Source organism: Scomber scombrus, chromosome 5, assembly GCF_963691925.1.
Source record: "Scomber scombrus chromosome 5, fScoSco1.1, whole genome shotgun sequence".
NCBI lineage: Eukaryota > Metazoa > Chordata > Actinopteri > Scombriformes > Scombridae > Scomber > Scomber scombrus.
Genome location: NC_084974.1, coordinates 15,347,062 through 15,371,424, shown reverse-complemented (window position 1 = coordinate 15,371,424; position 24,363 = coordinate 15,347,062). Strand labels below are relative to the sequence as shown.

General features: G+C 41.0%; 2 protein-coding genes and 1 pseudogene across 4 annotated transcripts in view; 2 read left to right on the top strand and 1 right to left on the bottom strand.

Annotated features, from left to right (window-relative positions):
• cux1b (cut-like homeobox 1b) overlaps positions 1–9,359 on the bottom strand; it is a 63,359-nt gene extending 54,000 nt beyond the window's left edge. For all 3 annotated transcript variants that reach the window (XM_062419637.1, XM_062419635.1, XM_062419636.1), the window contains exon 1: positions 9,236–9,359. In XM_062419637.1, the coding sequence (XP_062275621.1) occupies positions 9,236–9,298 (63 nt within the window). In that variant the 5' untranslated portion in view covers positions 9,299–9,359. The remainder of the gene's footprint in view (positions 1–9,235) is intronic.
• A 7,031-nt stretch (positions 9,360–16,390) lies between these two features.
• LOC133980589 (alpha-(1,3)-fucosyltransferase 4-like) lies at positions 16,391–17,699 on the top strand. Its single transcript, XM_062419347.1, has one exon. The coding sequence runs from the start codon at positions 16,473–16,475 to the stop codon at positions 17,697–17,699; it is 1,227 nt and encodes a 408-aa protein (XP_062275331.1). The 5' UTR covers positions 16,391–16,472.
• Positions 17,700–18,864: 1,165 nt separating this feature from the next.
• On the top strand, positions 18,865–23,896 carry LOC133980588 (myosin regulatory light chain 2B, cardiac muscle isoform-like; annotated as a pseudogene).
• The last annotated feature ends 467 nt before the right edge of the window (positions 23,897–24,363 follow it).

The window sequence follows — 24,363 nt, the reverse complement described above, 5'->3', positions numbered from 1 at the left end:
GAAAAGGTGTGGACACTTACAGAAATGTAGTTAGCTAAGATCCAGAGCCATCACGGTTCCATTACTTTAACATTAGGCTCCTTATAACAAAAGCTTGTGTATGAAAATGCCAAATCCACTCACAATTACTGACTGGCCCACTGAACAAAGGCCAGACAATCAATAAAACTCTTTACCTAATCTTACATCTATAAACTGGTGTTAGGTTGTCATTAAACCATCCAACATTTCTTCCTTTTATAAACTCTGATGATAAATGTTTTACTTTATAGGGGGAAAAAATGACAGCTGCTACATTAATTCCCAGCAGTATGATTTAAAGCATAATAGTAGGATATGTGAAAGTTTGTTACATATACACGAGAGGTAAGACGTAGATTTGCAAGGTGATGTGACAACATAAACCACAAGCTGCTCACCATTGCATTATTTTCACATAGTCTTTGTTTTTAGAATTTTTTTTTTTTTTTTTTTTTTTTTTTAAATCACATGGTGCAAATCGTAAACTCCTGAATAGACAAAATTAAGTGGCTACAAGACAAAAGAAAAAAGGAGAGAGCGACAGAAACTGAATGGACAACTAAGGCTAAAGATTGAAGGCTGCTCATATCTGATGTGACTGATGGATTGAGCCTGAAGGCCGGCTATGGATCCAGCAATTGAAGCCATGATTGACACTGAAAATTACACAGAGTGAGCTATTAGCAGATAGCAAGCCATATCATAATTCAATCCTTACACCATCAAAGTGCACCAATATCATAATTCAATACCAAGAACCATTAGCCTGCAGCATGCACCAATATCATAATTCAATCCTGAGGCCATCAGCCTTTGCCAATATCATAATTCAATACTTGGACCATTAGGACACGCCAATAGGCCTATTAGAATTCAATACCTATGGTCAATGATCTAGCAGGACACTGATACGGGAGTCATGGGTTGACATGGGATAAGGTCTGCAACTAAGGATCCTCAGGCCTTATTTAGCCCTGACTCCTTGATAACAGTGAGATAAACAACACTAAAATTAGGTAGGGCAAGTGGTTCGCCAATAGCTTGGCTACACCAGACGCTCAAAACCACAACGTATTTGCTGTAGAAACACATTTCGGCAGTCTCATACAGCCGAACACATTTTGTGGAACAAAATGAAGCACTGCATTAGCTTCAAACTCAGCAGTGCGCTCAGCCAAACTTGTCAAAAAATGTTCAAACACTGGCCTCCAGTGTGTGACCGTCTGCAATTGGTCTAAATTATCACATTGTGGTACCTTGTGGAAATGGGACTCCGTTTCATTTTATGGTCCATTGCCTCTGTTTATATTTCCATGTTAACATCTTGTTTAACTCTTCAAAATACTGTAAATCTAACCGAGGCTCTGCCTCCTGGGTCATCAGAAAGCTGCACCTTAACAACCAATCAAATGGGGTCAAAAAGCTCGGATTTCCTCAGCTGCTTGAAGACAATTTTTCAACAAAGTTGTCATTTTGCAAAGTTATTCTCACCACACGTTTCTCTGGTTTCCTCACTTAACTCTAATCCTCATGTACGGCATGTGAAGTGTAAAATAACTCTGGGGAATGGAAAATACAATTAAGTATTATGTATTTCCTGAAAAATACAATCGAATACTTGAATTAATTAATCTGCCACTATTTTGACAACTGATAAAAAGTTTATGCAAATCTGCCCAACAGTCGATTGCTCCAGCTCTTACTTTGTAAACTGAAAATCTGATATGATATTTTCACTGTTGGTCAGACAAAAAGAATTGTTATAGGCATTTTTCACTATTTAAGATATTTTTAAAAAGGACCCATCGATCATTTATCAATCAAGAAAATAACAGGCAGATCAGTCAACAGTGAAAATAATCTCTTCAGCTGCAGTTCTACTTTTTTTACACAGTACAACCCATGTTGTATATGATAAAAAAAAATATATCTGTAAAGTTTAATTATTTGTACCTCAGTTGGCATTTTAATAGAATAACTAAAATATGTGGTTGACAAGTAAAAAAGTAACAGGACTGACAGGATGGTTTTGCTGCACAGGAGACCGGATCCAGGCCCGCTGCCTGCCTGCATCTCGCTGTGTGTGCATTCATACTTTACCAGTCAACTATGGACAAGAACAGACATCTTTTCCCTTGAGAATGCAAGATTTCTGTTGACTGAAAACCTTAATATTACAACACGAACAACAGTCAATACGAGATTACATCAGCCTTGAAGGCACCATTTCGAGTGATTTTTAAATAAACGTGGGCATCGTCCTCAAACTCACAAGTGGTAACGGCCAGTGTATTCGAAAGTGAGCCTGAAGAGAAGTGTCCAGTCACTGAAGACCACGCTCTCTCTGCTGGAATACAGAGCAGCCGAATAATGGATGCTTCTGTCATGAGATACGGTGAAACTCTATGATACTAGGTGAGAGAGACTCCAAGTGGGTCTGTAAATAATGCCTGCCACTTGAAAACAGGTCTCTGGAAACTGCCCCCTGTGCTCTTGTTGCTGGTTGTTGGGTGGATGGGTCTGTATATTACCACAACTAAAAAGGGCTGCATCGGGATGGGTGTGGGTTACTGATTCCACCTGGTAAAAAAAAATACCGTACACACTCAGCAGTTTTACAGTCCAACAGAAACAAACCAGGCTTTCATTTAAAAGGCGCATTGGTCATGCCAAGACATAAAATATTTATAAAATATTGGCTGTCTCACCCCTCAAAAAATAGTTATTTTATGGTTTCTTTATGGGTATTATTAGCCTGTGTGAGTGGAACGCATATTTCTACTAATTTGACATAAACATACATAGGAATAAATGTTCGGAAACGCAATATTTTTGGGAAGATTAAACTTAAATGTGGTCACTTACTCATAATCTTAAACTAAGATGTCTGAAAGGACCATTTTCTGTCACCTCTCTGCCATGTTTTAGAGCAGTAGGACAATTAACAAGTAAAACGTTAGGAAACTGGCTAAAAGCAGTAAATATGACTTAATTTTAAGTGCGTTATCCACTAGGGATGTCCCGATCCAGCTTTTTGCACTTCCGATCCGATACCGATATTGTAGCTTTTAGCATAGGCCGATACCGATACCGGCCGATCCAAGCATGTATTAAAGATTAAAGATATTTACTTATTTTGTTGTTATACTCATGTTGAAAAGGGTTTTGCTCTTAAGAACAACTAGCCAACTTAATTAGGTTAGTTTGAATAATCCACAATGGTTGGTAATGAGAAGCTGACCAGTTTATTCTTAACAGGGTTAAATAAACACAAAATAGACAAAATAATAAATAGTCAATTAACCACACAAACTGAATTGGCATCAATGCTCTGCTCTTGAACAACAAGAGTGTAAACCAAGGCTTAAAAAGCCATCAGTGCAAACAATATTGTAAACTGTATTAAAAAAGCAAAACACACAAAAAAGCTGAGTAGAAAATAAATAGTGGGATGCTGGACAGGTCGCTAGGTGTGCTGAAAAACGCGGACTGGATTTGGGGGGAAAAGCTGAAAAAAACTGGAATGGATTACCTACATCGGTGCGCTGGAAAACACGGACCGGAGTTTTGAAAACAAACTGGATCGGGAGTCCGGATCGGGATTTTCCCGTGCAGGCCGATCCGATATTGATATGCATTTTCTGCTAATATCGGCGGCCGATCCGATCCAAATATCGGATCGGGACATCCCTATTATCCACCACTGTGCTCCCATTATATCTCTCTGAGGTGAAATCAGTTGTGTTAAAACAGTTTTAAACGGTTGAACAGTAACTGTACTGACGATCTTTGTGGCATCAGTTGAGACAGACTAAAAAACTTGGACACCATAACAGTAATTAAATAATAATATTACAAGTATTCTAACCAGGATTATTATTAAGTCTTATATTAACATCTGGACCACGTTAAACTACAGGTGTTTAAAAAAAAAAAAAAAAAAGCAAAAACATGAAATGTTTCAGTGTTTCTAATGATAACATTGAAACATTTGCACATTGCTCTCAGTCAATCAAAAATGGTATTTAACCTTAAACCTGAGTGTTTAATCAAAGGAAAAGTAAGTTTTGTCTTTCAAGTGAGAAAATTCAAATGTGCAGAATTATAATTTTCCCATCATTTTTTAAATTCTCCTTTTTTTTTTAAACAGACTAAGTCTAACAAATAACACAAATTACATTTTTGGCCTTTCAGAAATATTCAGTCCCTTCTTTTCAAACACTGCCATGAGCCTTTCATCCACGGAGTCTGTCGGGTTTCTTGGTCTGTTCACGATCAACTTTCGCTGAAGCAGCAACCACAGCCTCCCAGATGCTGTTCACAGAGGTGTATTGTCTTCCCTCACCGTAAATCTCATGTTTGAGAACGGCCAACCAGTTCTCAATAGGATTTAAATCAGGTGAGGAAGGGGAACAGGTGATTATTTGATCATATTTGACGCTGGCAATCCAAGCAGTGGAGTGTTTGGATGCATCTGATGGAGCATTGTGGCCTTCCTGAATGCTGAGGACTTGAAGAAAACATCTTTCAGAAACTGGCAGTAGGTTTTGGGGGTTGATTTTCAGTCCATCTTAAACCTGAACACTTCCCTGTTTCCATAAGTGATCGACCCGAGGCCCAGCTGGTCTGTCTGATCCATCAAGAGTCACTCTCATTTCATCTGTCCATAAAACCCTTTCTTGGCCCAATCTTGACGCTTTAACCTGTGAATCTTATTCAGCGGTGGTCTATTCTTGAACTCTTTGAGGACTTGACATCTTGTACTTCTGGACACTTCAGGTAGGTTGCAGTTGTGGATTATGATGATACTGGAGAATAATGGGCTCCTAGTAGCTTCACATTTAAATATTCTTTTGCAGTTAATTTTGCACATTTTCTTCTCATGTGCATTTTTTGTTTTTGCAACCCTGTTAACTATTCGCAAAAAAACCCAAAACACTGAGTCACACCTCAACAGTTTAGCTATTTCAAGACTGCTGCATCCGTCTGACAGGCATTTTCCGGTTTTTGAATTTCAGTGTCAGTTAAATCTCTTTTTTTGGCCAATTTTAACTGAGGTAATGAAGCTGTCTAATAATTATGCACACCTGAATATGAGGTGGTAATCACTTTAGGCCACACCCTGCCACATTACACAAATGTATCACCTGAAAATGATTTAATCCAATAAGAATTCAAGTTTATATGGCATAGAAGTAATGATGAGGTTAATAGTTGTGCACACAGTGTGTTTCTACTGTGAACAGAGACTTGCACTCACATCCACACCTTCAAGTTTCATAAGGAAGCGTGTCTGCTTGTCACAGACTTTTGCATAAAGCCAGCATTGAGAGCGGCTGATTCAATCTGTTTGGTTACCCCTATTTTTAGTCTTCTATTAGGTGCTTTTTATCTTTTCTTCGAACATCAGATAACACTGGTCAAAATTAATTTCATTTATTTTACCACACCACCGTAAAAACTGTTTAAAAGAAAAGTCAAATTATGGCTCTTGCGCAGTGTAAAATTCACTTTTTGTGTTAAATCGGGTGAGCTGAGTCTCGTGTAGACACTCCCTAAAGCAGGGAGAGGGCGAAGAAACTGAGCCCAAGTGTGACGTACATTGAACCGTTGAGGAGTTAGGGAGTATGGGCCTCCACTGAGAATTAGTCACTGATAACGTGTATGAGGAGAAGTTTTTTTTTCAGTTTTTGAGTGCTTCACATTCCTCTCCATCGTACGGAGCGTGTCCTTCGAACGGATACACTATCGCCTCTTAGAAAGTACGATGACATGGCCCCAACCAAAGTAGACCGAGGGCAGACCAGAGACCTGACATGCACTCGTCCCTCTCTCTCTGACTCATGCTTAGTCGCTCAACACCCACCAACACACAGTGAAACCTCAGTCCCAATGCCAGGTTTTGTCACTGGGCAGAGAACCGGTTGGCTACAGTAAAAGCATGACGTGATGCCCCTTCCTCTATGCTCCCCCAGCCTGTGCAGCAACAGAGGGGTAAAAATATCCCACCAGTGAGTTCAGACAACCAGCTCATAAATTAACACTAAAACTCCTGCAGACAACAGCGGGCCAGTCGCTGAGAGATTTAAACCACTCAGGTTGCCACTGACCACAGCTCTGGGATCAGCTTACAAACCCCTTTTCCTAAATTAACCCATTAGGAGGTGGTGAATAAGAACAGGCTCTAGATCAGTTTTCATCTAAGTCACTATTTAGCCATCCGCTAACATAGTGAACTATTTTTCAAACTGGCTCTAGGGTGCTTTGTTCCTGGAAATGTTATGAGGTGAGATGAAGGCTATTAGGCCTAAATTGGGAATTGTGTATAACGGAAAGGTCTGTTCCTAATTTTCCAAGCTTACACAAAAAAATATAAAGTATAGGTTTAGGCTCAGCTATTCGCTCATGTCTTATTAAGGCTTGCCTGTAATGAAGCGCATCTCTCATCGCTCTCAAGTCGAAACACAATGTTCCAGCAAACTGCTTCACTGGGTCAAAAAAAAGAAAAAAGGGAAAAAGAAAAAAACAACAGGAGAGAAGAGTGATGATCCCCTCTAAAGAAATTCAACTCTGTAATGGACGGACAGGGATTACAGACGTTAAAACCTCCTCCATCTGTAATTCACTGTCACCCTGCCATCTCTGAATCACTGATCCATTTTGCAAGTGTGCGAGACCTTGCTAAAAGCATCACTGTTGCACCCATTTGTGTTTGTAGTCGTGGTGGGGGGGTGGGGGGTGGAGGGGAAAAAAAGACAAGTTAACAGCTCGCTGTGCTGTTTCAAAGCACTCTCTGTCCTGTAACAACCACCTAGCTAGTTTCTCACACTGGGAATGGGACACACTGATCAAATAGGATTTTAATGAACATCAGCAGTTGGAGCCTGAGGAATAGACGCTATGATGGCTTAAAGCTACTGACATCTAGGTTGGGTTGGATTTTCATCATCAAAAGAAATGTGCGCACGCACACACATACACACACACACACACAAGAAAAAACATTTCTTTACTGGTGCCTCTCACGCAGACAAAACAGACTGCGAATCCAAGTGCACACTGTCCATTCGATCACAAGGAGGAAGAAAAAGAGAAAGCAATCGGCTGACAAGGCCATGTGTAGACCATGATCATATCATACTAACCCCACATTATCCTCAGAAAACGGATAAGGAAAAAAAAAAGTTTCTTCTCTGAAGGCTTTCCTCTAGGAGCCTCTCAGTGGGAGGGAGAGTAAATAAGATGTCATCAATAATAGACAGTGAATGTTCTGAGCAGTCCTGCACACACACACACAGACACACTCACACACACACCAGCTCCGACTGATTCCTATCCTGCAGACAGGCCTGCCAACCGCCAGCCTTTTTGCACACGCTCAGATTCACTGTCCTGACTAATCGCTTGTGATAGGGGCCTTTGCCATAATTACCCAGGGCCTTATCACAAACTTATGCGATGCATTTTTCATGTCCTGGCTGCTGGCAGTGCCTTCACTGTCCGTGCTGGCAGTCAATCTACGAAAAAGACTGATCTCAGACAAATTCACACACACACACACACACACACACACACACACACACACACACACACATACACACACCAGTTCAAACAGGGAGAAATGGGTGAAAGCAGGGTGAAGGGCCAGAGAAGAGGAACAAAATTAAAAAGGAGGGGGGGGGTGAGAGAGGGAGAGAGAAAGATTGAGGCAGGAAGGGGGTGGGAGATAGATAGTGAGGAAAGAAAAGAGAAAGCAGTCTCAAATTTTTTTACATAATGCATGAACAAGGGGGCACGAGTAGGAGGACCAAACAGGATCAAATAAATAGGAGAAGTGAAGCCTTGATGATGTGGCATAAGTGCAACACAAAGCCCGCTGGGAAGACTTGTTCACTGTCCTTTTGTCTACACAGTCATAGGGGCATCATGACCTAAATAAAAGTTTAAATCCCAAGCCTTGTGCAATTTCGTAAACTAATGTATGAACAATTGGGGCTAGCCTACATAATGCAATCTTATGTTAATGACGACGGCGACTGGGCTAACTAATATTCATAAATTGTGATTTGAAATTCAGCAATGCACGTTAAATGCCACGGGAAAACACAACAGTGCCATTGTCTACATGTCTTGTGATAGGTCAAACACGCTCTAATATACACAGGCTATATTCACTCACTGAATAGGCCCAATATTTTCCTCATATCCTTTTACAGTGCCATGGCATGGATCTCCTCCGTGCACGCACAGATTAGTGGTGTGCGTGAAGAGGACTGTGGAGGGGGGGGGGGGCATTTCTGAAGTTCATCACAATCAACAAGGTTAACCATCATACATCATAATATATGTAATTATACGATTATATAATGTAAGTATTATAGCAAATATATATATAAACATTTTTTTGCACCGCGTCAACAAACTGTCCCGTCCACTTTCTTTCACAGACGTGGCAATGTCTGTTTAAAAAAAAAAAACTCACTGTGTATAATTGCCGTCAGGGGAAACCAAAAAAAAAAAAAAAAAATCAACCACACAAGAGGAGAGACGACTTCAATATAAACTGCTTCAAACACCGTTAGCTGTTAAAGGTTTGCTAATGTTTTCATTCGCCTTCAAGCACCAAAAATTAAAACTTACCGATTTGACACTTAAAGCTGGAGACACACAAAAAAAACACACAACAGGCAAAAAGCGCTGTTGTGTGTGTGTGTGTGTGTGTGTGTCTGTGCTCTCTCCCGTCTCCGTGGCTGGTGTCACCACAGCGCCACCGTACACCGAGTCGCACTTATTTTTCTCCCCCAAATTATCCAACCTCACCTCGGCTACAGCGTCGTGGCTAACTACGGCTACTCGCTCCGGTAAAAGTTGAAGAAACACACCATAAAGACAGCCAAGCTCTCCGCCAAATTGCCTTGCCTGTGTTTTTTGTTGTTATTTCGGGTGCATCCCCCAGCGGCGTAGCCCCGGCTTTGCCCAGTCGCAGTGTCCGATCGATGTTGAATTGAACAAAGAGGATCAATTTCTGATCAGCGAGAGAGGAGCCACTTTCATCAATGTGAGGAAGAGGTCTTGAATTCTCTTTCCCGAAACACCTACGAGGCGGCCGCCGACAAAAACACACAAAACACACAGCCTCCCCCTCCCTCCCAAAAGACACAAGACAGCCGAAGCGACTACAGAGGTAGACGGTTTAAACAGAGGTTGAACTGACCTGTAGTTGTTGTAAGTCAAAGCGCTTCCAATATTGAAACATCGATCCTGCATTGGCCGCCATCTTGAGACATATTGAGACAGGAATGAGATGCTGATAGAGAGCGCGGGGGTTGGAGTTCAGTGGAGAGGAGCGGCAGGCTGGAAAACCCGGAGTGGATCACCGCCGCCAATGACTCCGGTAACAGCGGGAATATGGAACGGAGTCACCGCGCAGGAGTGTTGCCTTAATAACGCCATTATAATTGCTTAAATAGCATTTTATCAACATTCAAGATATTACAGGTAAACAACCGAGCTGACATTAAAAAAAATTAGCGTTAATTTCTCCATGTAAAGAAATAGGGATGAATTGCAAACGTCAGATGAGTTCACACACGTTTTTATCTTTGTTGGTTTTTGTTTTTATCATTGTGACAAAGAGAGCAAAGATCATACAAAAATATTGTCAAGAGGCTACTTGGAAGCCATAGCTACAAAATATAAAAAAATTAAAAAAGAAGATGATGATGAAAAAAATCCCACCCGGAGAGCATTCAAACCAATGTTTCCTCTGAGCTGTGTGTGGCTGTGAAATCATATGATTTAATGAAAAGCATCCAATAATCTGTTTCACCATGACAGTACTCCTCTAATAGCACCATGACTGGCAGATTTTGTAATAAGAAGTCGATTGGTAAGAAACATATCTTTTCCTCATGCAACTTTTGATATTGGCTAAATAAATGAGCAGATAGTGCTACTTTACAACATTCATTTTTCTTTTATAGCTGCTTATATTTAATAAAAAGAAAACTTCAATTGAAATTATGATAGCGGCAGTGCTTGTATTTTATACTTGTTAAAAGTGATCACAATGAAAAGCTTTTGTTCCAAATTTATGAAAGACATTTGTACAAAATAAAGTTTTATCTGTAAATTTAAAACACATTTTTATTAGTTGGATCTTGTTGAAAATAGGAAATAGGCTACAAGTATTTGCCTAAATAGTTAAAACAACACATTTACCTCTAATCAGAGATAAAGATTTAATTTTTTTTAAAAACTACTAACTCCAATTTTATGGATGCATTTTCTTTTCTTTCATTAAAAGGGTGGATCTAGTGTAGAAACTCTGCATGTGCAACAAAGCAAGGTTGGTGAGGACCTGCTGAACTTGGCCATTTAAGAATTGGTAAAAGATGGAGTGGACTTCAACTTGGCACAAGGTACATCCAAGTTCATGATTTGCTCAGATACACAATGATATTTAAAACCAACCCGACATTCTCATATAAAGCACTCATTCACAGCACAGATATTAACCAGATTAGTTCATCAAATATGATTTGTTGTTAATCCAGTAATGCAGCAAGGCAGGCCAGTGGTTAAAGTGCCAATGTGCATATACAGTATATTTGTTGTTGAAGTGACCTTGAGCAAAACACTGAACCCCGGCTGCTCCTGAGGCGTCACTCCTGCTGACCACGTCCTCTGACCCGCTCAGTGTGTAGATGTGCCTGAAAGGGATATGCAAAGAATTTCTAATTATTCCGTACGTATGGAGTGCCCTAAATTCCTGTGTCAAACTGCCTTAAAGTCCCCCTCCACTTAAAAAGGTGTTTTTCTTCTTATTCCTACAGATTAATGTTCGAGCTCCTCTACGCAGAATGATTTACATGCAGAGTTTGACGCTTGAAGACTGTTTTCACATTTATCTGCTGAAAGTGGAAAGTTTCTCTGCTCTCATTGAAAATCCCATTTTAGGAGGCGGGCCTCCGGGCATGATTTGTGACATCACTAATAGTTCGGACATCAAACCAGGTCCATTATTCAACTTTCACAAGTGTGATGTGGAGACTTGAAGCCTCCAGTGTGCAAACACAGAGAATGAACTCTGCAGTGATGTAGGAAGCCTCCCTTATATATTCATAAAATCTGGATTTTTTTTTTAATAAGCAAGAAGGAGTAGATGTAACTTTAAGGATTTTAAGATCATTTAACTGTTCTGTTGACATACCCTATCAGTCACAAATTATTATTCAAAGCAGAGTATTTTATATGCACCTTAAATATGACCGGAAGGGATTTTAAAATCACATCACACCTCAGCCTCCAGTTGCTCTGCTCAGGAGGGCACAACAAACAGGAGACTATAGCCAGTTCATCAGGGTAACACATCTGTTGTACACATTGTTTTCATTTTTAGCATTTTGTGGGTTACAAAGTTTGACTTGTCGGTGTGTCGAGGGTGTTGCGAGGCCTGGCTTTGTGGAAAATTCTCGCCTGCATTCACGATGATGAATGCAGGCAGTTTTTTTTTCTTTTTTCTTTTTCTTTTTTTACTTGAATGCTCAGCTCAGTCTTTAACAAAAATATTTATAGCTTTATTTTCTTTCTCTCCAATCATTTTCATTTTTTCACAGCCGTTGCACTTTAATTCCGTTCACTAAAAATAACACGAGAATTTGCCATAGATAATAACGCCTCTTTCACTGCATTTGTGTGGATACAAAGGTGGCCATTTTTGTACTTTGGATTAGCTCAACTTTCAGGTCATTACTTGATTTGATTTGAAGCTGTTTGTGTCTCCCTCCTTCCACAGCATGAATAGTGCTCAGTGCTCAACTGATATGTAACCCAAATAGCTTTTCCTTATTTTATACTTCATTTATAGACATAATATAGTGAATTAAAGGTTAGCGCTGGCTTGCCTATCACACCCAGTCATATGCCTTTAATAAGATGTACTGACTCACACTCAGGATTCAATCACACTGTAGCGTATATAACGAATAGAAGCAGCTCATTTAAAATAATCACTATGAATAATGAAGTAGTAGCAGCATGACTCATATAATGATTGTCTCTTTAGAAGACTACATACAAGCATTTGATCTGCACTATATGTAACGTATGCTCTGCTGAAAAGATGTGTTTAGTTTTTACACGAAATACTGCACATGAACTGATGAATCTTTCTTTTAATCCCCTCATTTCTTTCAGTCTCCGCCCATGATAATCAGCATTTCCTTGGCTTGGCCTGCATGACTTGTGATGCTACCTATCATTAAGCCAAACCAGAAATACAGGTCTGAGATAATCCGTACAGGTTTAGTAGCTCTGCAGTGTGTCCATTATGTCCTGTTTGTGTAGTTATCTCTCACTGTCACACAAAGGAAACGCGTAACTAAAAGGAACATGATATATTTTTAAGCCACTGACATAACAGTTACTAAAACAATAAACAGTTCAACAATATTTTATTAATCTCTAATAACAATTGAATGGAACCCCGTACAATGCATTTGTATTGAGACATTATTAATAATGATATATTTTATTTGTATAGGAAAGACAAAGTTTCAAATTTGTTTATATAATTAATTTTTTTAAGTTGACTTTTTACTGTGGACATTAAATAACAAAATCACTCTTTGTTTATATATGTAGACTGTAAGTGATATAGTCATTTAGATATTTATTGTTTCATGCACATATGAATGAGCAGCCCACAAAACACCAAAAATACTGTTAGAGTGGTGAAACAACATTAATATAAAGGATATTTTATAATGATCCATTCAGAAGAACTCAATGGAAATAAAGGACATTTTGCTAAAAACATGTAGCCCTTAAATCATTATAAACAACAAAACATGAAATGGACTTTCATCTTCAGGGAAACTGTTAAACCTGCCTGTTTCTATCTGTATCTAATGATATACTTGAACATCACTGTACACAAATAGACGTGTAGTTAAATTGCGCCTCACATAACGCTGTAACAATAAAGTACAGCATTTTTATACACAGTCCTTTTATGTTTTGATGTAAAATTGCATTCAGCAAAGCAGTAATTTAATTATCTATCTAAAATCGTTAGTGCAAACTGTGCTCTAAAATTCTACAAGCCATGAACATTAGAAATCAGTTGATTTTTTCCTGTCTTGTCTTCCCTCTGAAAACTCTCTGCATTTCAACATGCAGTATCTTCATAAGGATTTGGCTGAATCTTCACTCGGCTCTGGATTACTTTGAAGCAGTAGGGGGTACGCAGTGTAAGTCGGAACAAGTAAGAGTCTGAGTTACCTACAAATTATCATGTTCCTGCTGCAGAGGCTCATGTCTGGCATGGGGCTTTTTTTCCCTTGCTTGTGTTTTTATTACACTCTGTGGTAAAATTAGAGAGGAGGGAAAAAACTGCGTAAATTGTTCTTGACAAGGACGACAGAGGGAATGTGTTGGGGCCCACAAATTTAGCCTCTGAAAAGCCTCATCAGTTCATGTGCATTTGGTTAAAGTTTAAATATAGAGGAATAAACACACATTCTTTGTGTCATTGCCATTATACAGCTAGATCTTGGACCCCGACGGAGCTGCGGGGTATGAAATAAAACAGCCTTTCTGTCTTTCAGCTTTCCCACTTTTCTCTGTTTGTGTCCCTTTTTCCTCCTGCTCATTGACTCTGCCTGTAAGGTGCTTTTAGCAGACCTTGTGTGGCTGGGTTAGAGATGGATGTGTGGCCCTCGGGAGCCGCAGGCAGAGAGAAACACTGATCATGTCAGACAGGCTGGGGAGGCTGCATAAGATCATCATCACCCAGCAGTGGAGTGAATCGCCGCAGTGGCACTTTCACACAACCTCTGACCTCTGGGGTAACCTCTGAGGTCATGATCAAGGTCAGGGGTCAGTGAGGGGCCTCTGTGATCAGGGAGCTCGCGGGCCCCTCCTGCTTCTTCCTCCTCTTTTTCCTCTATGTTCTCTCCCTTCGTTTTTTTTCTTCTTCTTCTTTGCCTCATCTTCTATCTGTTTCTCTACCGCTCACACTCTCCTACACTGGCCGGGACCAATTGAGACATCCCCTCCCCTGGGAGCGCAAAAAGGAAAGCAAGAGAAAATCAATAGGGAAGATGAGTGAAGACCTGGGGGTCCCATCAAAAACTGAATGCTTCTCTCCGAGCTGGTATGATTCACACACACATACACATACAGAGTCATATAACTTCTGACACACTGGAAGACAGCAGTAAACTCAATGTAGAAAACTACAGAAAAAGATACATAAAGTCTGCAGAATCTGTAGGTGTGTTGTGTGTGTGTTCTTTTCTGTCTTTCTGCATGCGTCACATCCGTGTACACATGTGGCCCGTTGCTGCAGTGATGTTTGAACAGAGACAGACGCAATATATTGATCACTCGGTGGAGATTCAAAGTCTGCCACAGAGACTGAATAAGCTTAATGACACAAAAGTTCTTTTCTAACAATAAATGAGCGGAGAGAGAAAACATAAAGCAAACATAAATGCCACGCTTTGTATAACACTGCTGTAATTTGAGCTGAAGCACACAGGAGGAAAATGTCACCATATCACCAATCAGTTCAACTTTAATTATAGTATATTTTCAGCAACATTTACATGAGTTGTGCCAAATAAAGAAGGATTCCAATAAACTAAAAACTGTAGAAAGACTGTTTATGTGTCAGTAACTGACCTCGGCCACATCAGCTATTTCTGTGGGACGTGTGTTTATAATGCCGTGCCTCGCGATGTATCCATAACTTATGAGATTGCTGTTTCTTCTGAACTCAAGATGACCTCGGGCAGGACATTAAATGATTGGCTGAAAATAGAACCGTTCACATGAAAGGAAGGATAAATAATGCAGAAAGAATACAAAACCTCTTATGAGGATAACTAGTAACACACACACACACACGCACACACTTGCAAGCACAAAAACACACAAAGGGATTTTTTTTTTCTTTTGCTCCACAGTGGAGAAAAGTGAATGGATGTAACAGGAAGGAGGAGGACCCAGTGGAGACACACATGCTTCTTGCTTCATCTCCTCCCACTCCTCCTTGTCTGCCATTTTTCCCCCCTCGCTTACATTCAGACTTCATGACATACTCTGTGTCTGTGGGGAGGAATAATGTTGTCCCAGTCACAGCATGTTTTTCCTGCCCACCAGAGCTCAGACACAACACTGTACAGGGTTTCCGACCCCGCCGTCTCATCATTTTTTCACAGGCTTTCGATCAGAATGCCTCCACGACCTGGACAGTTGATCCTTTCACACCGAGAGCGAACGTGCCAGTACAAAGAGGGTGTTTTGTTTAAGGCAGATCATCAAATTAAAACTGTGAGTCAGTCAGTTTATTCAGATTTCTGGTTAGAGGGTTGTTGCAACGCTGGGTCATAACTAATAAATAAAACATCCAAGACAAACCTTTTCAAAGCCCCGCTGCTGCATGCCTAATTTGCAGATGAAATGTTTATTCATTGGCTAAATTAAACATGCATGTTTTGAGATAAATCCCAGTGTCACTGCACTTCCCAGGCTGAACAGCATGCATCACAGGGCAGCTTTGTGCTTGTGTAGGGAGACACCTAGTGTTAAATGGACTGTACTGGTTTCAATGGGGATACATGAGGCCCCTTACAAGGTTTATTATCTGGGGGAAAAGTTCGCATTAGTCAACCCATAAGATCTAAAGCGTTATTTTATTACCACCAAATATAACTTTAGTGGCCAGAAATCTGAAATTAGGCTCCAGTGTTGACATTTCGCCACACCCCACACTTCTGATTTGACCCCTGACCTCCATCCTAAAATAAAACGCTTGTCACTAACAGGTAATTTACACGCTAAATGACAAATATGCCCTGTTATTTTTTATTTTCTTTAAAAAAAATGACGCATGCTTATTTCATCAGCAGGACACCGCGCCCTGGGCCAAAGTGTTTACCCAATCTAAAAGTGCCTGGGAGGCCGACCGACAGTCAGCAGGCCGCACAAAAGCGCCATTCATCGGTAGGAACCCAGACCAAGGCTGCCACGTCAAAATGTTTGAGCATACAGCACTGCTTCAAGTGTTTTTTCTCTGTTTGGGCCAAAAAGACAGCGTGAAATGTCATACCACCACCCGGCAGAGCAGGTAGGACAGACGACAGCAATGAAGGAAGACGCCAAATGGTATTGTGGACTGTTGCAGGTTTAATTGTGTTGCGCACCTTATCTGCCCTCCTTCTTATCACCTGAGACCACAATGACTTTAAAGTAGGGCACTTGGTTGTGCCAGCAGGTTGCAGTGAACGCAGTGATTGGTTTTTTTCCCCTTCTTTCTTCTAATCTACTTTTCCTTAAAAGGTTTACAGATAGGCTACTAGTTTGTGGACAAAGGAAACAGTTTTGATTGTGTGTGATAAGAGGTTTTGTAAACTTCGTGGGAACTTCATGGTGAAGGGGCGTCGATGGGAGTTGGGGTTCAGTGGAGAGCAGCGGGCCGCTCGATCTCATCTCTCAGAGCAAACAGGAGCTCTGGTTTGTCCCACAGCCACAAATGTTGCGTGTGTGCTCTCAGCAGGACACGCGCCTCTGCGTGCGTGGCCACCGCCGGTTTCTTGCTGATCCTGGGAGTTTGTCTCCTCTACTTACCGGACCCGTTAACGTTTGATCCGTCTGCGTCTGTCTCTGAGGAAGATCACGCGGTTATACTCTTGATCTGGACTCATCCGTTTGGTCGGTACCGCAAACTACCGGACTGCTTTGAGCTCTATCAGGTTGGCGGGTGCACGCTCACCGACGACGCCCGCGTGTACGCGCATTCCGACGCCGTGATCATTCATCACCGGGACGTTGCCACCGGCACCGCTGAGCTGCCACCGGAACCTCGGCCAGGTGCGCAGAAGTGGATATGGATGAACTACGAGTCTCCCACGCACACGACCGGTCTGTGGCGTTTCGAGGATGTTTTCAACCTCACCATGAGCTACCGGACAGACTCGGACATTTTCCTGCCCTACGGGTATCTGATACCCCGTGTGCGCACAGCCGAGGGTCTCCGGAACCCCAATGTACACCCTCTACGGGGACCCTCGCGCGCAGACCGCCCCCGGCCCCGCCTTGTTGCGTGGGTCGTGAGCAATTGGTCTGAGTCTCATGAGCGCGTGGCCTTCTACCACAAGCTGAGCCGGTACGTCCAGGTTGATGTGTTTGGCCGCGCGGGTCGCCCATTACCGGAGGACAGCGGGAAGGGCAGCGTGGTGCGGCTGGTGGGACGGTACCAGTTCTACCTGGCGTTGGAGAACTCACAGCATACCGACTACATCACGGAGAAGCTGTGGCACGCCGTACTGGCCGGTGCCGTGCCGGTGGTCCTGGGTCCGTCTAGGAGGAACTATGAGCGCTTCCTTCCCCCAGAGGCCTTCATCCACGTGGACGATTTCCCCACAGTCCGAGGGCTGGCCCGGTACCTGCTGATGCTGAGGCGCAACCCGGCCCGGTTGAGACGGCACCTTGACTGGAGGGGGAGCTACAGTGTGCACCAACCCTCCTTCTGGGCTGAACACTACTGCACGGCCTGCAGGGCTGTGAGGAAGACCAGAGGCAGTACTGATGTGGTTCAACATATAACACGCTGGTTTCACTCTGAGAACAGCATCACAACGTTGAGAGATTATCATGAGGGCCACTTGTAAACACACTAATAATAAGAGAGAGAAATCTCTTTAACAACATAAATCTATTTATCATTAAACATGAAGAAGACTCACAGTTGCATGGACACTTTTATCCCTGACAAAAATCTGTTATATTTGGTTTTAAAATATATTTGAGTGTAGCCTAAAGCTACAGTCTGTAGACACCCTCTGCCCTTAGACTCATAATCTTAACTATTTAGCAAAGTATTTCTTGTTCCAGACAGCTGCTGGTTTGAAAGAACTTCATTACAAAATCAACTTGCAGAGACAAGACTTGCTGTGGATGATTCATGACTGTAAACAAGACCTTTATTGTTGCCAGGGTTGTCAAACAGTTGTTTCAGCTGTAATATCAAGCACCATTAACTGTATGGTAGGCTATTACATGCTACCGACTTCAAAAGATGGCTGATAAAATATATGAAGGTGAATAAATAAAGAGCTGTGATATTTATCTTGTGCGGGTTTTACATCACAGTTTAGAAAAAGGGGGTTGCTGTTGTAATTTAGATGGTTAATCTTGGAAAAAAGAAGTATAAAATTAGGATTAGGTTATTGTCTAGTTAATGAGCGTGTGTGTGTGTGTGCGTGAATGTACAAATCAGTTGTGCATGTGCTTGATTCAGGGAGGCACTAAAGTTATAAATAGAGACCATCTCTGCTTTACATGTCTTGTACATGTGTACCTGAGGGGTTAGCACTAAATCAAGATATAGCATCTCTGCATCTGATCCACTATTAGCTTAACGCCATACATGGCTGATGATCATGTTAAAATAGTCCAACCCGCTACTAAAAATAACCCTGCACATCATCCACTTTTCGATTGTAATACTGCTCCCAGTTTTGTCGTTAAGCCCAAACTTTCATATTTTAGTGCTGTTCATATCTCTGACATGGCCCCATTTTTACTGATGTTTTTACATACCGCCATAGCCTAAAGCGATAAGGCAGGAAAAAACATGAAATTGTGAGGTTGAAGGAGAAGGTGAACATGTGCTTCAGGAGTCACTTGATAGGAGTCAGAAGCCGCGATGTGGATCATTTAAATTTACACCTCTGTGTTAGTGCCTCGACACAGAATTAACACTTTACACTGTCAAATGAGACATTTCCTCAGGCCCAGGCGCAGCGAATAATGTTGTTCCCCATAATGAGCTGAATGCCTCAGCAGCTGTTGAAACCACTGACGTCTATCAGCAATAATGCTTTCAGACGGCCAGAACAGCCAGACCCCCTCATCCCTGTCATAATCCCCTTCATGCACAACAGGGAATTCTTTGCATATCTGGTTACTGTAAGTTAAATCATTGTCACTTGTTCAAATATAGATCTGCTAAATGTCCTGCCCTCATCTCCTTGAAGCTATATAACGTGCCCTTATTCTAAAAATCCTTCACATGGTCTGCCATAGCTCTCTACTGCAGGAAGCGTATACAGCAAGGCCTCTATTGTTTTCACAGAACAGGTGCTGGACAAATGACCCAGTAGTACATAAAGGAAAGGCACTCCTCTTATCTGATCACAAAGAAGACTGCAAGACGATCTGCACGGTGATAAGAGGCCGAGCAGGATGTCTGGCATGCTCATTGTGCTCACTTACCTTCAAATGTTGTGCCCGCTTAACAGCTCTCCATATGTAATTCTTGACGTTTTCATCATCTTTATCAAACTTTGCAGCACAGAAGAGAAATGCAGAAGAAAAATATAAATATTATCAAACCAGAATACATACAAAAAAACAACAAATCCTCTTAAATAAGACCGAAGGTAAAGCTTGTGGTGCCTGCCCTTCTACCTTCTGCTTCTACTCTTCTGAAAATAAATCAGTAAATAACTAGAGATAATACTATTTTGCTGAACAATGTAATATCCATAAGTACCATGTTAGACCATATTCTTCTACTTATCCATTCGCTACATTAAACATAATAATAATAATAATAATATAATAATTCATCTGTTTTTCAGATTTGCTGTGGCTCTGGTTCTCTTCAACATACTATTTCATTTAAGGTTATATCAACTCCTTTTAAGTGTGTTTTGTACATTATTGGGAAGTAACTTATTGTGAGCTTTATACAATTTGAGCAATTTTATCCTCTACAATATCAATAGAATACATTTCAATATCTGTAACATAAGAGGGTTCGAGGATTCTCCATAAGTACATGGGTTGATCAATCTTACAGCTCTCTTCTGTAGGATGAAAACCTGATTAGTGAGAGTTTTACATGCATTTCCTTAAACTTCTATACAATTGGAGATGTATGGAACTATAACTGAGCAGTACAAAATATACAGTGTATTCTCATATAGCAGCTCCTCAGCTTTACACAAATGTGCAGTTGTGCAAAAGTGCGTTTTTTAACTGCAGTGTATAGTAATTAACAGTATAACGAATCAGTTTAATCAACTGGATATCAAAAGCTGCTCAGTGAAATGCAGTAATACAACAGAAAAGTCTATAAAAGACACTCCAACATTTTTGGCTTTAGACGTCTTACAAAAAGCAGTGTGTAGTCGGGCTCACATTTCAGATGTCTATGAGTTGTTAACAGCTCCACCAAAAAGTGATTTTCCCCTCTAAACTTCTCACATGGTTTCATTTCAATAAATATTCAAATGAATATTTAATAAAAAAATCAAAGATTAGAGAAAAAGTCCAAAAACTGAAAACAGATTTGTGTATCAGAACTTTTTTTCTTCTCTCCTCTCCCATTTATCATCTCACAACTCCTCAGATTTATCTGGTGACTCTTTGTAGCGGCCTGACCCCTAAGTTGGGAACCACTGAACTAAACTAGCTAACTGTAAATAAAGCTGAAACTAGCTCCACCTCCAGCAGCTACAACAGTAACATGCTATTTACACACTGATGCTTCAGTATTAATAATCTAATGATCTCATAATATATCAGTCAGAGGAACTTAACCACTACTTGTACTGCAATACTTTAAGTATATTTTGGTGAATTGGTACTTTTACTTAAGTAAAGGATCTGAATACTTCTCCCAGCACTGACTACATGGCTGCCTGTAACTGGGCAAAATCCCTTCAGCATCCCCACATTGTTTGATTCCAGGAAGTGAAGCTCTTTGAGGTTTCTGCTGACTGAGGCTGATTCCTACCACCATGGACCCTCCTCTCTCATCGGACACACAAGTCTCCTCTGTTACAGGCACCCAAAAAGGCCAAAAAAGGAGGGCGGAGGCTGTAGTGTCGTCAGTATGTTTGAGCAAAACCAGATCTAAGAGTTCAAAGAGGTTAGAGGACAGATGCTGTGGTAAAAGTACATCTGAATGTGTGTATGTGTGTGAGTGTCTCTCCGTCCAGCTCCCAGAAGCTGCACTGCCTCTTCTGGTAAGCTGTTTAGCTCCTCAGCTTGCGGGCGTTCACGATCATGGACCAGAACAGTGATGGTATTATTGATAAAAGCAACCTGAGGGACACTTTTGCAGCTCTGGAGAAGTATCTGTCAGCCATCATTTGTAAGAGCACAGATTTGGAGAGCAGTCACATTGTAGATAATGTCAGTTTTATGTTTCAAATAATCACATTTACTTGTAATTGTCTTTATTATCTCCTTACTAAGCTTCACATAAAAAGTATGATGTGTTTGATGGCAGGTCGCCTTCATGTTAGTAATAATGAGCTTGATGAGATGATGAAGACACCTCCTCAGACACCGCCAACTTCACTTTATCCCTTAACATGTTTGTAGAAAAACTCAAAGGTCAGTCAACACCGTCATACTGTTTCCAGTTTTTTAACCTTTTTTCCCTTAAGTCAGGGTTTGAGTTTAGTTTACTTCTCATTTACTAATTTGAGATGTTAATATTTAATATTTATTTAGTTTATTTCTTAACTATACCCTCTTATTGTTTTTGATTTTTAATGTATACAGAGCTGAAAAAAGGAAGGGACATGTATACAAAAAGGGAGAAATAATCATAGATTGAGTACTCTGCATTCTGCACTCATTTTTTATATACACTAGTCTCCACACCAACTTGGCTGTGATCCGAAAAACTTCAACAGAAATTAATATTTGTTTTTGTTGGCATTGTTTCAATTGAACTGATTTTATTTATGTTTTGTTTTAGTCAAGGGTTTAAGTTGTGCAACCTTTTTTTTGTAGTTCTTGTTTCAGCATTTTGCCAAAAAAACCCACAATCATAGACAAGCCCATGAATGACACATAACATATTATCTGACACTGAGTCAGTGCGTTGTGCATAATCTCTGCACACATGCACAACTCTTACATGCAGCTTTACCTGTGTTTTGTCAGGAACTGACCCAGAGGAGACAATTCTCAGCCTCTTCAAGGTTTTTGACCCGAAAGAAGCAAGAGTCCTCAGTGGGGATGGATGAGTGTGATTTTCTTCGCTGTCTACACAGACACAGCAGAGATGACTCTGTGGCCTCTCTCAGGAATTTATCACACAGATAACTTTGAATTAGTGTAATAAAAAAAACCTGTAAATCATTAACAGAGTCCAGGCTCTAGATAATGCATATCTCAGTCAGTGAAATACAGAGCACAGTTCATTTCAAGTCAAAATGAGGGAAACAGTAATTCTTCTTTCTTGTTCCTCTCCTGCAGGATTAAATATTACCTCATGTCAAAGGCTGACAAGTTTACAGAGGATGAGGTGAGTTGTTGCTTAGCAACAAGGTGAAATAGTGAATGTATCAATATGAGATAGTGATTCAAAGGTACAGGCGGTGGCAATACTGTTGAACAAGTTGAAGGTGAGTGCTGATGAATACCCAGAATTTGCAGTTTAATTTGATTTAAACCCTTTAACTACCAGCTAGAGCTTATTACAAAGATCCTTCTCAGCTCTCCTCCAGACCCCCTCGTCAGTAACAGTGCCATTCATAACCTGCGTGGCCCCTGGCTAGAGACACAGTAATCTCATTTGTACAGGAACAGATGTTTCTCTTAAAAACATCTGTTGACTGGGGAGTGAAAAGGCTGCCTCAAATTCTCTCAAGGGATCAAAGAGACCAGTTTAATCGCTATGAAATCTGTCACATTTGTACTGGTTTGAAGAGACATATTGACTTACAGTAGGCTTACTATGTTGTGAAACGTAAACATTCTCCTTTGCCGTCCCTCCCTCACTCACACACTCAGCCTGCACATATTTTATGAGGAAGCTTTCATGTTCTGTACATCAAAAGGCGGCGCAGAGGGGAGAAAAGAGGGAAGCAAATGCATATGAAACAACAAAACCCCCAGACAAATAAACAGCACAGTGTTCCCATGGCAGCGCAGTGCAGTAATCTGACGGCTGGTTTCCCATGGCTGTGTCTCACTGCCCCATAGACCTCCACTCTGTCTCACTGATGGCTCCTGTGATTGCAATCATCCATCTTACTGTCAGAGGCACAAAAAAAAGGGCAAGAAAGGGGAAATCACACTCACCATCTCTCTCTCGCTCCCTTGTGTCCAGCAAACAAGCCACCCCACTGTGAGCAGAGGCAGCACATGGACAGTAGGCCTTCTCAATTGGGTTAGATAGAAGTGTGTGTGTTTGTATGACTGTGTACCCATGCTTGTATGATCTACAGAGAGAACATGTGTGGGTGTGCATCTTTGGCTGTCTGTGCCTGCCCATTATACTGCATGATCAGTCACTGGAGTGTACACGGGGGAGCGGTGGACATGTCTGATCTTGCAGCTGATCAAAAGCACCAGAGACTTGTTCCCTTGTGGCCGTGCAAGCGGGGCCTCATATCAACATGTCTCTGTTCAGTAGACAGGAAAAACAAGAGGAGAGAGAGACAGACAGAGGAGGGGAAGGCAGTAGGAGAAAGACAGAAACAGGCAGGCATAGCACAGATGAAAGGATGCATAGAGAGGCCAGAGTGGAATATATGACAATGATACATAACTGCACTTATCTCTCCTTTCTGATGAGCTAATTGAACAGCAAAAGCCAGCCGTGTATTTTGTCTGTAGATGTAATAGTGTGTGTGATCCCTCTCTTTAAACCTGACTGCTCCCTTTGTTGAAAAATTGGTGGATTTAAAAAAAAAAAAAAAAAAGTTCAATCCTTTTACCTTGTTACCTACAGGTGAATCAGATGTTCATAAACTTCTTTGTGGATGTCGCAGGTAACCTTGACTACAAAACGTTTTGTTATGTGATCACCCAGAGAGAGGACAAAGAGCAAAAGGAGGAAAAGAAAAAGAAAAAGACAGATGAAAGAAAGAGGAGGAGGAGCTGCAGTGAAGCTTCTGCCTGTAAAAAGTCTGGCCATGCTGTGAAGTTGTGGCGTACAGTTTGTGTGTAAATGTAATTAAGTGCAATAAAGCGGTGACTCTACAAAAATGAATCCCTTTGTTGTTGTGCGCTTTAATCTTACTTCAATAATCAACACGTATACATATCTGCTGAGTACAATGTCTAGAAAATGAAACAACAAAGCACACGTCAACAATATTGAATATAAAAGATAATTAAACATGCACAAGACAAAACAAATCAACTAAATGACTGCATTTTCTATGTACTATGTCTTGACCTCTGGTGGAAGAAGGACTCAGATTCTTTACTTAAGTAAAGTAGTAGTACTTTAAGTAAAAGTAGCAAGAAAAGTCCTGACTTCAAAATCCTACTTCATATCATATCAGCCAAATGTACTAA